The 13,640-nt window shown below is 47.6% G+C and overlaps 1 protein-coding gene across 10 annotated transcripts in view; it reads right to left on the bottom strand.

Annotated features, from left to right (window-relative positions):
- dctn1b (dynactin 1b) overlaps positions 1-13,640 on the bottom strand; it is a 65,950-nt gene that overhangs the window by 31,636 nt on the left and 20,674 nt on the right. For 5 of the 10 annotated variants that reach the window (XM_064335240.1, XM_064335238.1, XM_064335235.1 and 2 more), the window contains exons 4-6: positions 11,427-11,458; positions 8,832-8,855; positions 1,937-1,954 (exon numbers count right to left, since the gene is read on the bottom strand). In XM_064335240.1, coding sequence (XP_064191310.1) covers positions 1,937-1,954; positions 8,832-8,855; positions 11,427-11,458 — 74 coding nt within the window. The remainder of the gene's footprint in view (positions 1-1,936; positions 1,955-8,831; positions 8,856-11,426; positions 11,459-13,640) is intronic. The other 5 variants (XM_064335241.1, XM_064335236.1, XM_064335243.1 and 2 more) reach the window with 3 other exon arrangements.

Consider the following 13,640-nt stretch of genomic DNA (forward strand, 5'->3'; position numbering starts at 1 on the left):
AACCCTGCTTGAGCAGCACAAGCACTGGTACGGCCAGCGCCTCCTAATTGTTCCATTGTTCGATTGCGGGAAGAGGCGCTTCCTGCATAGAAAAAGGGCTGCAACCTCGAGAAGTGCCAAAGTGTCTCTGAATCTCTCTGAATCCCGTCAGTAAAATTCAATGACCACTAAAACCGCCAGAGCACAACGAACAGTCCAATCACGGCCCAGCTTTGGGTCTTACATAGAGCTGTAGTAGGGGCCATTTCATGGTAATTATATTATGCACTATAAACTTTCAAGTAGTCACTGCAAGCCGCAAAGCCATATTTTATTCAATATAGTTGCTTACGGCAGGGGTTTTTAGAGTCCAGATGGGAAACAAGAACAAAAACGAAACGTCAGACTAAATGAAAATGTATCGCAGGAGTAAACAGCACACGACTGCCTCTCTTCAATCACCTCTATGGTGAATCGGTGCTCAGGAGATATCTGGGGTAATAGGATTAAACACTATCCGCTTGCTCGCCATAAATGTAAACATGATATGTCGTCCATTTATGCAGGTGGATACTTCACACAGTTTAAAGATAGCATTTAAGCTAGAAGATGGGGAAGGAGGTCCACCCAGCATCCAATGCCCAATTCTCTTAGCATCGGTAATTGCTGCTTTCAAAAGGAAACATAAGGATCTTAAAGGCAATATCTAACAACTTAATCGGGTAATATTTAATAACTAAATAAAGACAGGTTCCAAAAAGCCAATGTATGTATTTTGTTTTAAACCTCCTTATATGCTGACATTTCTTTACAAAATATGTTAACAGGTTAATAAAAAAGTCTTTCTGGCCTGTTTAAAAGCACTCATAATGAATGATTTGATAACATTACAGCATGCCACCAAGTTACAAGTTGTGCCTTGGACCAACTGAAATGCGCTCTTCGAACATTAACTTGACGATGGCCGTAGCTTTTTGCTATCCCACTCTGTATAAACATCCAGCAATGATAAATGACTAGCCTTTGGAAAACAGTGAAGATCGGCTAAAAGAAACCGCAGAGCAGACACACCTCACACAACACTCACTTCCTGTTGTTCAGGTTGGGCACCCTGGGTCGACTGAGCACAGTGTTAGTGGACTACCATTGTACTCTTCAGACAAAAATTAGCTTGATGTGCTAGAGATACTAGATGACAAAAGCTTGCACTGACCAAAACATGAACAATCTGAACCTGGGCCTAAATACATTGTTCAAAATTAGTTAAAATTTAAATATACTTCTATTTTAATGTGAGCTGAAAGATGTAAATGTGAATAAGGACACCATTCGCAAGAAGCTCACATGACCAATGCTTCGAGCTGTCAGTACTTTCTGAAACACATCCTATAATCAGAACTCTCACACCAACATGAAAGCTTGTCAAAATGACACACATCATCAAATACAGTACATTATGAAGAAAATACATTCTGTAACACATAAACGCACAACGGACAGGTGGTCTTCATGCCAGTATAAATGACACGTGACTCTGTGGCTCAACTCTATGGTCGAAAGGCAAAGATGAAAAAAAATGCGAATTTATCATGTATACTGCAAAAACAGACCACCAAAAAAAGAATAAAACGTGAAAAAATAAACAAACAGACCGTGACCGATGGCTACTCGTGAAAAAACAACCCCCAATCGACCCCCACCGTGTTCCGAAACGGAACCCCAAATCAAAAGCAGGAGATGACAACATCAACACACACCACCGTGGGCAAAACAACAGACCGAGCAAGCATCGCAATGAAATGGCAGTGCCGTGAATTAAACAGCGTTCTGAACCAAAAGCCCTCGTACTGGAGTGAAAACAGGAGACCGGGGGTGCAGGGGGGGGGAGAAAATAAATAAAGAAAAATAACGGATGACAAACATCCCACAGTGAATAACGTATCGGACGGGTCTCTACCTTCCTGGGAGCGGGCGTCTGTCTCATCATATTGGCGAGAGGAAAAGAAGACAAACAGGAGCAAACAGAGAGTCACAATCACATTCAGAATTGAGAGAGAGAGAGGGAGAGATGGAGGAGGAGGAGGAGGAGCAGCAGAAATCCCTCAGACAATGCAGGCACGGCAGGCTACGGCGTCGGTATCGCAGGACCCCGGGCCGCTCGGCCGATGGCGGATCTGCTTGCAAATGGCTGGTGCGTTCCGGAGCCTTCCGCCGCTGTGGCCGGCTTATCGTCCGTCCGGCTGAGCTGCCTGCGCCGATATCGCCTTCTCTCCGCTTAGAGCGCTGCCATCTTTACCCCTATCTGTCTGTCTGCAGGCCCCGGTCCTGCACCTGCTCGCGCAAGGAAGCACCCTCTCTCTCTTTCTCTCTCCACTCTCACTCGCTCCCTCCCCCCCTCCCTCTCCCTCTCCGTCTCCCTGCCTGTGATTCGCCAACCTCCGCCCTGTTAGCCCATTACATCACTGCTCAGTTTTTTTCAACCCTTACACTCCCCCTCCCCTCCCTTCCGTGCTCCAGACAGAGAGAGGGAGGGGGGGAGCGAGGAGGGGAGAGAAAGAGAGAGGAGGGGAGGGGAGAGAGAGATAGAGTGAGAGAGAGAGAGAGAGAGAGGGAGAGGGAAAGAAAGACACAGGGAGAGAGGATTGCACCAGTGACTGATTCACACTGAAGCATTGGGAAAAGAGTGTGTGTGTGTGTGGGGGGGGGGGGGGGTAGGATTGATGCAAGTCTCCTTTGTCTCCTAGCAACGCTCCACAGATCTGTTTTTTTGTGGCTAATTAGAATGGCTCGCGAGGCCCGTTCCAAAACAATGGGGCTGGGAGCCTCGGCCGCATACGCACGCGTTTCTACGCACGCTTTTCTGCACGCGCGCGCGAGGGCGGGACCGTTTAAAGCGCACGCGCAGCCGTGAGCACGTACTCTCCTCTTCCTCGTCTGCGGAGAGGCCGCGCAGGGCGGCCATCGCTCCCCGCGTTTATCCCCTCCCGTTCGGACGCGCCCCGTCTGCCGGACATATGGCCCGCTAATCGCAGGACACTGTAGCAGGAGAGCTGCGGGGCTTTGCTTAATGCCAACATCTGTGCCCAAAACAAGAGCGCTCTCACAGGAGGGGAGGGGGCGGAGTCTAAAGCGCTGGCAGTGAGCACAGGAGCCGTGGCGCTACCAGGCCAAAAGCGCCTCGTATATTACAGAGGCTGGCAGTTAGCGGGTGAGGAGAAGGAACCCGTCAATGCTGTGAAAGGCCAGTCCTGCTGAGGCAGACCAAACGCGCGGCGGGAGCGCGGATACGAGGCCGGCCGGTGCGCTACGCGACCTTCACACCGCTGAGGGGCAGGCGTCGAAAAAAACTCAAATAAATAAAGTAGAGAGAGAGAGAGAGAGAGAGAGAGAGAGACGAGGCAGAAGAGGGTATCAATTACAGCCCACGCGGCCTGTGCTCCTGAGCAGGAGGCGGAAAATCCATCCTTTTGAAATATTGAGGAGCGGCAGTCTGCGCGGGTCCCTGTGGACGAGGCCTGGCTGGGTGGATAGAGTTACCGCTTTAGCAGCGATAGCGCAGCGGGTCGCCACACAGCTGGAGGGCAATCTGGCCTCCGAGACCCCCGCGGCCTGGGGGGGTGTGGCCTAGGAGAACGGAGTCTGGGAGGGAGGGCGGGGCTAAGGGCGGGGCAATTAGACATCCCAACCACTGCTAACTGCTATTTAAAAGGTCCTCACTAACTACTGCCTGCACTGGGGCCTGTGCTTCAGGCCTTCACATAAGCAAATCAGATATCTTCTAAAGAGCAAAGCCTCCTAGCCCATGAGCGTTTACGGCCATTCTGCTTCGACTGACAAACTGCTCTTGTCACGTATTATCTCTTTCAAAAAAGCTCTCTACAGCTGTAAAATATCAAAAGGAAAAATCTATCATGGGATTACAAACACTTGAAGACCTCTTGTGCTGAATGTTGCATGGGACAAGTCAATGGTTAAACAGCCAGGACCCCAGACCTTTCCAAATTAAAGGAAACAATGGCACTGACAGGCACAAGGCTTACATGCCAAGTCCCTGAAATTTTTCCCCAGCAGTGAACAACATCCACCAGAAGGGCACATAACAACTGTAAAGAGAAATATAAGCCATGAGAACCTCTCAATTCCCTTTCAAAATGTCAATCCCCGGTGGGACAGGGATCAATATAAAAGCAACATCATTGCGTGTTGATATTGTGTTGTCTGCAACACCCAACGGTCACCTTAATTCTTACCCCCGCAGCACACTTTAATTTGAAAAAGATTACTTTGTGGATTACAAAGTCCCAATGGCCACTTTGGGAAATGACCTGGATCAAAATCACGGCCAAATCAACGGCCCCATGTCCACAGAGCAATTTTGCCCCCATAGCAATGTCATTCTAGCCCAGCAACTCCTGCCGTCCCTCATGGCATTGGTTTGACAGGTCATATTGAGGTCCGTTCCTCAGTTTCATCTCAAGCATTTTATTTATTCGCAATCAACTTCACGCAGATTACCGGGGCCTGACAGATACCATCCTGGACTCCTCAAGGCCTTCTTCAGCGCCCTTGTCGGATTTAAGAAATGGATATTGCAGGACATTTGAAAGTAGGACCACTCCATAATCAGCCTGTGGAACTACACACTGGAAGAACATGCAGTTAGCCTCACCACAACCTCTCAGCTCCAAGCTCAAACAGTTGTCCTGATGACCTAAAAACACTCCTCTTCAGGGCTCTACAGTGCTCCCACTTTAGGAGCATTTGCTCCTGAAAACCGATGTGTGCTAACAGGAAAAATAATTCAGGAGCACTTCTACTAACTGGGGTGCATGCATGTACTTATGCTCCTTGGAAAAAAGTCTAGTATAAGGCCTGTTCTTTGATGCCCCCGACCTGGATAAAGGTGTAAAATGTAACAAATAATACTTTATCTACCTACCTTCCTCTCAAAATCATGTGACACATGACGCTTTCGTGTACACTTTTTGCTTTCAGACTTCTGACCTTTTTCAGATGTGTAGCAAGACAAATTCAATGGTTTCTTTTAGTATCCTGTAAAATGCAGGGTGGTGGGTAGACAAGGTAACATTTTCAGCTAACAATGAAAAGTCAGTCTGCCATGCACAACAAATGCAAATCTCCACGGATACCTTTTGTAGGCGAGGGGACAGCATGTGACCATGCATTACGAAAACTGACAACGTAGAAAAACAGAAAACCGCTTCCCATCATAAGCAGTCTGCAGTTTCTCCAGATAATTTACTGAATCAACACACCCTTGGGATATAGTGCCCTCAAAACACAGAGCCAAATTAGGATGGTTCATAGCCCTCCCCCCTCCCCTTATCAGCTCCATCCAGCCATTTGCAAGCACTCCACATAAGACCATTTCTCCTTCAGTACCTCAGAAACATCGTGAAAACGTCGCGTGTGGGTTGAGCCAGCACCAGTCTCTGGGATACCGCTGCCAGAACATTAATGATGAGACCTGGACAGAACGCTCCGCTGATATTCACAGGAATAAATTCTAAAGCGCGCTAGTGGCAGGGGGTGGGGTTGTCAGGGGAACGGACGCCAGACGGGGTAAACGGCAGCCAGTCCCCAGCCGAGCAGCAAACCAGGGACCCATGGGGGTTTTATTGCAGCAAAAATAAACAGCATAACAGGTGATGCAACCGTACAGGCTCCTTTGTGTCCTGTGACTGCCCACAAACGTTCTGCTACTAACAAAGCTAATTTTAAAGCTAATTCTAAAGCAAAGAACCTACTGGGTTGTGGTTTCAGACAGTTTTTCCAAAAGTAAAGCCCGTACAAATGCAGCGTTAAGAATCTCCACATACAGGAAATGAGGGCTTGCTCCTGATTATTGGCACTGCAGCCAGCTCGATGGTGCGTCATGTCCAAGATGAACACTACTGGCTGTAAAGCATCACGTGTACATATGCATTTTATTATGACTGCAAATCCAAAAATAATTTTTTTTTAAATTAGAATCTCCACTCAAATTCAGAATGCCCAATTTGTGAACTATGTAGAAGAGTGCTTCTTTTCACACCACAGCCACTAACAGAAACTAGTTAGTGCAGGTTTAGGCCTTTTCTTTGAGAGTTCACTGATACTCCTTGATCGTCTCCATGGAGCTACAGTGGTGAGCTGATTATGGCGGTATGGAGTCCACTTCACAGCGCCACCAGGCATGGGCCCCGTGAGGGCGGAGCTTGAGGACGGTCACTGTTCTCTCCTGTATCTTTCACGATCATGGTCAGAAAAAACTGCGAGACTAAGGCACTTTTCCTGCTCAGCTGCATCGGTCAATGGTTCAACCAGTTCAGCATGGCTCAACAGGCTTCTCGTCTCTCTCCACACTCACACGGTAACTTCTCGCAAGAATGTTGATTCCCTGAATTTGGCGGTTCTTTTATTCTGGATGGAAATTGATTCTTGTTTATAGAGACCCTCCCATTCCATGATGATCAGGGTTAGAGATCTGAGAACTCTCCACAGTGGTCATCTACATCTTTTCATGTACATGAAATCCAATCTATACAATACCTCACTGCGACATTCTCTAGCCATTGGTTCCTGAAACTAATTTTAGACCCCCTTAAAAATGTGCCAAATTTATTTAACAATCGGTCTTGGTCTAGATTTGGAGGACCACAGTATACCACATATCAAGCAGCCATTTGTGGAATCATGTTTTTTATTTTTTTTCCCCTCCAAATCTCGGAGCATCCCAGCAAAGATGAGGCATGAAGGTGAAGGTCAGCTTCAGGGAGAACCAACAGAAATCCTGAGGTTCGAAAGGCAGTAAGTGAGTAGCGCGGTATCCTGGGAGCTGACTACAGCGGGCTCAGAGGAAACTTCATCTCTCATGTCGGTCCGGCGCCCGCATTCGCAAAATAATACTCCTCCTCCTCCTCTTCCCTCTCCTCCTACGGGTCCTCTTGGTCAGCATCTGACACTGAAAGCCTGGCAGGATTACCGGCCGATCACAGACTGCTCTCGACAAACTCATTTCACCTTCGGTAAGAGGAGTGCAGCATCACTTCCGCAGTAACGGGAAGCCAAAACGATTCTTAATTCTCGGCAGACAAGCATCTCCTGACAGCCTGGAAGGTTCTGAATTTCAGTCTGTCAATCAGCTGGATACTTACAGCATTTACGGTTGGAAGTTTCGTGGACAGTCAGTCAAATCATGAGTACTATGAGCTAATTAGCAGCAAGGAAAAGGACTGTACGGCATAAATCCAAAACCATTCCAGACTACCCCCAGTCTGAGACTGAATAAAAACATTTAAATAATAATAATTTAAAAAGAAAACACCAAAGCAAACACTCAAATGAACGGCCAGCAGAGTACTGTACTGCAGAAACAACCATGGAAGATACGCCATTGGACAAACAAAAGCCAATCGTACAGGCTGGGACTCTGAGCCAACCAACCAGAAGCCATGCGGCCAAAAGAGCAAAGCAGGAGCGGACAAGAGCCTGGGAAAAGGAGGGAAGCAGGTGAATGGGAGGAGCGCACACACACACACACACACACACACACGTACACACACACACACACACACACACACACGCACACACACACGCGCGCACACACACGCACACGCACACGGACGTGTGCAGACTCACACACCCGCTGGCACCGAGCGCTGGACGGGCTGGAAGGGCAGGAGAGGTGGCTGAGGAAGCCGGAGAAGGGGCACGCCATGGTGCCCGTCCCCTCGAGAGCGCGAAGGAAGGAGGAGTAAGAGGAGGAGGAGGAGGAAGGGCGATGCAGGGCTGGGCTTGGGGAGGGGAGGGGAGGGGGGGTGCTGCGGCAGCAGAGACACCCAGAGGGGGGCGTCACTGGCCGTCCCGTAGGAGAAACACAATCCCCCGTCGTTCCGTTTCACCCCCCCCCTCCCCAGAATGCTGCTGCAGCAAACTCACTACAAAAAGCTCCTACACCTCACTGCGCTCTCCAATGCCTTCTCCTTCTCACTACTCCCTCAGGAAACATTGTGCCTTTACACACTCTCACTATCTGCACATAAACACTGCACAGGAAATAAAACTCAATGGACCTGACTGCACCCACGCCCACAGCTACCACAATGCCATTCTCCAGTCCAAAGCCCAGAAGGAGGGGATCTTTCTGGGGTGTGAAACAAAATCGCGCCTGTGTGCAGCTCACCAGAAGCACAGACGGCTCCAGGTTGCCATTCCATCACACAGCGCATGCATTCCTGAGTGGTATTTGTAAGCCTAAGTGCTTCTGATTCATTCCTGTCTGATACGGATACTGTTCTGATGCGAGTTCCTCATCCCTTCTGCAGAGTTGGCCCCTCTCCATTAAAACACTCATATTCTATGCTTATTCCTCCTTATTCAATCTCTGAGCTCTAATACAAACAGCATTTCTGAGGTGCCCTGTGGAAATTGATTGCAATGGGATATAAATTTTGTGCAGCAATAATGCTGATTGCTAAAAACGCATTTTTCTTGGGCAAAATGAGATGCTTGGGGGATGGTAGTGTAGTTGAATTGTATTGTAATTATGAAAAAACCTCTAGAAGAAATTCGGGACTTTGTGCTTCTTTGCTTTATTGGTGTGCGCGTACTCATGTACTTGCACGCACACAATCGGGCACCCGCACACACACACACACACACACACACACACACACACACACACACACACACAGATCAGGTGGGACACGATGAGTGGTCAAGGGCACGGGGTCAATGCGTTTCAGGGGAATGTGACAAGGGACAGTAATGGCTGACACCCTGTTGCCATGCAGCTGGGTCAGCGGGAAACACGGTTACCACGGTTATCACGGTTAACAAACATGCAGCACCTTTTTGGGCTTCACTCCTCGCTGCTAGATTGGGGAGGGAAGGCGGAGGGGGGTGGGGGGGGCGGGCAGGGGAGGGAGGAAGGGGTGCAAAGGTGAAAGGTTAGAAGTCTTAGTAGAGCAGCAGTTAGAGGCGCTGGTGATGTTGGTGAGAGGGTGACCCGGTGCTCTTCCAGAGTGGCTCTTCACACGAGGAGTGAACAGACACAAGTACACATTTGCACACATCGTTCAAACATCACTCCAACCTTCAGCTCCCGAGAGGATGTGAAACATTGAAATTTATACACATATCACACAGAGATGACTTCGCTCTGCAACACTCTCAGCATGCAATGCTAACTGTGCCTTTATTTGTGTCCCATTCACAGCCAGACCTGGGCCTATTCGTTTTTGAACATTATGAAACGGAATGAAAGAAAAAACACACTTCGCACGTTACATTAACTTTGACAGAGTAACAAAAAGCATCACGTTTGTGGATCGGCGTTATTCATCAATGTAGCTTTTTCATCACAGCTTTATAACACACCAGCTGTACCCAAGTGAGAACAGTGAAATAAACGCATAAGACACAATCAGAGCAGAGAATGGACAATTAGAGAAAATAACATTCATCTCTCCCCCTCTGACTCATATTACATAGATAAGAAGCTGATATCTGAATATACAGTATAGGTACAATAATGCATACAGACCACACCCATGACCACACCCAGGACCACGTGGAGCGTGCCACACATAGTTCTGGCAACATGGTCAAGCGATAGACAGAGAAGACAGAGAAATGTGCGCATGGACTAACACGGCGAGGACTTAGCATGGAAAAAGCAAAATCAAAGTCTGCAGATGTTTGGGAAAGAGAGGATTGTGACAGTAGAACTGCAGGAGGGAGCATAACTGCACCACAAATGGCTCTACACCACTGACCACCTTCTACACGCTTCAGCTCAATACAAATGGAGATTCTTCCCATGCAGTGAGTAACCATGCGTTATCTGTCTAAGGTGTAAGATCACAAACATGTGACTGGAATGTTCTTAGCACAATCACTACTGGTAATCGAATGCCATGAAGTTCTAGAACACTGACAGAATTCCAAAAAGCCTACTCTTCAAAGGGCTAGAGTGCCATGCACAGAGACGGGGCCTTGGGCAGACTGAAAGCACAGCGGAGGTGGAGCCCGGCGTCCGTGTCTGAAGCTTTCTGGCCCACAGTGCTGCGTCGGGCTATCGATCGTGAGAGGAAGCGCTGAGGAGGACGATGATGGGAGGTGGCAGGTCAGTGGGGCTGGAGCTTCTCTGAGGCCGGACGAAAGGGCGGGTCAATGTTTGGCCTCGATGTTTGGCCTATTACCAGAGACAAGAGTGGGCTGATTCCATTCCAGAAAGCTGAACTACCCCATTCTACCTCCCTCCCTGTTTGAGAGGCACTGACTGCCTGGCAAGCACCACTCCCATCAGTATTTACCAGTATTAGTGCTTCCGTTACTGAGTACACTCGCGCCTGTCCCAAACCTGCTCATGTGCAAAGTATGTAAAGTAACATTCTGAACACAGAATGAACCGACCTTACCACTCTCCTGTATCAACAGCAAACTGAAATGAAGAATCTTAAAACGCAAGTGTTTCAATGTTGCTTTGGTAAAACTGTACTTTGTTATGCTAATGTAGAAAAGAGCACACTTAAAAAAAACATTCTCTCCTGTTCTTCCTGCATACATCCACCTATTAGTATTCAGGGCGCATGCTGTGTGTAGCCTACAGCGTATGCTATTTCTGTCTCCATTGAAACACAATATCCTCAAACACTCTTTATTTAACTAAATGAAGCCTGTACAGCCAAAGGCTTATATATTGCAGCTGGTGACTCACAAGGTTTTATCCTCAATGTCTGCAATGATCTAGCCCATTTTATTCTGTTGTGTAAGTGAAGTAACATTTACACATTGTAAAAAAAGCACATGAAAACCTGAAATATCTTATGAAAATGTAAATAAGGAGCCAAAGCAGTAAACAGGGCAGGCGCGTGCACACACAAACAAAGACGCAGCCGATTACTGGGTAAACTGCTCCCTCTTCTGGACAGAAGAGGAAGTCCAACCCCTCCTTCACACAGCACAAGATGTTTCCCACACCGGGGCAAGAGGGGGAGAGAGGACGACAGAGGCAAGCGGGAGAGGAGAGGAGGGTGTTCACTGGGTGGGTTTTGGTGGGGTGGGTAGCTATTGCTGCGCGTGGAGTGGCAGGGTCCAGAGGTCAGCCAGCGTGGTCACACTGCATGACCTCCGTGAGCAGAGGCAGCTGTGGTGATTCCTCAGCCCTTCTCTCACAAGTACAATCAAAAGATGGCGGTCGCCATGCACACATGCACCAGATGATGGCGCCATCTCGCAACACTGATGATGTCAGTGCTTCCACAGATCCTCAGTAACTGCAGGTCAAACTGTGAGACTCCCCCCACAGCTGATCTTCAAACCATGTGACTTACCTTTTGGGGTGGATATAATTTAACACACAGCTAATCAAAATATTACCCAAGTCAGGGTCTCCTATTAAAATTGAACTGGGGGTCAAAAGTGTCACATATTCCACTCACCAGTTTGCTCGATTTCGGCGTCTCCACAAGCTCTGAAAATCAAGAACAGAAGACAAGAATGAGCGCTTTCAATAATGCTGATAATACACTCCCTAGTGGCTCTGAAAAAACTACTTCCAGTTTTCTTTGGCCCAGTAGAGTTTTGATCTGAGCATGTTCACCTGACGTGGGGATCATGCAGCATACGAGTATACTCCATCCCAATTCTGCCTTGGCTTCGATCGCCCGCTGATGGACCACTACGCACACATTTCAGCCTTGCTACGGCTGACAGCACCGTCTGCTATTTTGTGACGGCGAATTTACTTTCTTGGCAACGTGCCTGAACCGCAATCATCTTTTTCTTTTTTTTCTTGGAAGCAATTTTATTTATGCGACTGCCGCTCAGAATTTTAAATGAAAAAGTGCCAGGCCAAAGCGCTTTCAGAGATACCACATTTGATGTCTGAAGATGCTTGGGAATGGGTTTTTGACGCTCGTACAGCGTGCCACAGCGTGTCCGTTCAGCAGCGTTCCCTGGGGTACACTGTCTACTCCTGCAGGGGGAGAGCTGTCACTGTTACAGTTCAAGCCTCTTTTCTTGATTTCTTCTCATCTATTTTTAGGCTAACAGACAGCACTTCGTGTTCATTGCTGGATCGGGACAGACACTAGCTAAAAGAAGAACAGACACAAGAAAAAAAATTGATTTTGCCTGTTTTTAGAAGAAAAGCCAGTGCATGGAAAGAGAATATCCGTAGGCTTAGCAGCAAACGCAGTTTGAGATACTGATTGTGAAAACAGATAAACAGATACTGGTAGCATTATGTGCAGTGCTACATCACAAACCTTTTTCTGTAAACGAATGTGAGCAGAATCTTTGCTATGCATGCTAACAGCTGCATGAGATGATATCTAAAAGTCAGTGCTATAATCTTGCATGTAAAAAAAATATTTCTATATTGTAACTAGGTGCCTGCACAAATGTGTAGGTCAGGAAGAGTGTACAAATTACTGAAGGTGAAGTCACGCTACGACATCACATCCTGCCTGATAAGAGGAAAGTGACATTTGGAAACCCGACCCCCATAGCGCCAGCAGAGAGATCCCACACCCCCCCCCTCACTGCAGTACAGAGGGTGACCATGGCAACCGCGGGCACCTTGGCACACTGGCTGCACTGTCTGCTCCACAGACGCTGCCCTCCCAGTGCTGGGAACCCGATCCCGACCCCGCCCCAGTAACTTTATTGGAATTTGCATTCCTGTACGTAAATGGGGGGCTATACGTCAAGTATATTCTGTTGCCAGTAGCACACACCAGGCAAGACAGAAATATGTTCAAATCTGTGTATGCTTTTTTACAACGGACATGCTAACTCATTTTGCATAGGTTTTCGATATGATGTCACAGGAAAGAGGTCACAGGAGGGAGTGCGGATAGAGCATCGGCAGGGGCCTCACAGAATCCCAAAGGGACTTTGTTCCGTCTGTGGCGATGGTCACCATGGAAACCAAAGCTGTGACAAATAGCCAGAATAATAGAGCAAGATTGTGGGAATAAACGCTCCCCATCCCCGCTGCGAAAGAACCTCTGCCTCGGATGGGCTCTCAAGCAAAGCCATTTCTTTGATAAGATGATAAGAAATATCACAATTATGCAATATAAATGTAAAACGATTGGGAATTATTTCATAATTATTGCTGTACACAAGTTCCCAAAATTTTGGCATGCAATAGCGAGTAGGTCCCACGATCGACCAACCACGGTCATGCTCCCTTCTGATTGGTGGGATTTGCTGTTGATTACCAGATAACCCTGCTGTAACCCTCATACCTGGAACGTTCTCACTTTCCAGCTCAACTTGAGATGTTTGGACCGGGCTAGGAGCACCCGCACACTCGGCTGAAAAGTTGTTCAGACGGTCAAACATTACTGCCAAATCTGAAGCAACATATTCTGGTCAACTGACTTCTTTAAAAAATAAAATTAAATAAAAATAAATCCTTGCCCTCAAATTACTAGGCAAGCCAATGAGTTTACAAGACAGGAGTTCAGAAGATTAGTTTTAACCCTGGTTTGTCCCTGGTTTGTCCCTACAGACTTTAATGAAACTGAGAGCACAATTTGATCTTTAATGGGCAATGCTAAACTTCAGATCTTATTTTTGCACCCTTTTTGATTCAGAAGACCTTAGGTGGGAGGCAGCATTGGACACATGATGAAGGTGTCTGG

This window comes from Anguilla rostrata, chromosome 5, assembly GCF_018555375.3.
Source record: "Anguilla rostrata isolate EN2019 chromosome 5, ASM1855537v3, whole genome shotgun sequence".
Classification (NCBI taxonomy): domain Eukaryota; kingdom Metazoa; phylum Chordata; class Actinopteri; order Anguilliformes; family Anguillidae; genus Anguilla; species Anguilla rostrata.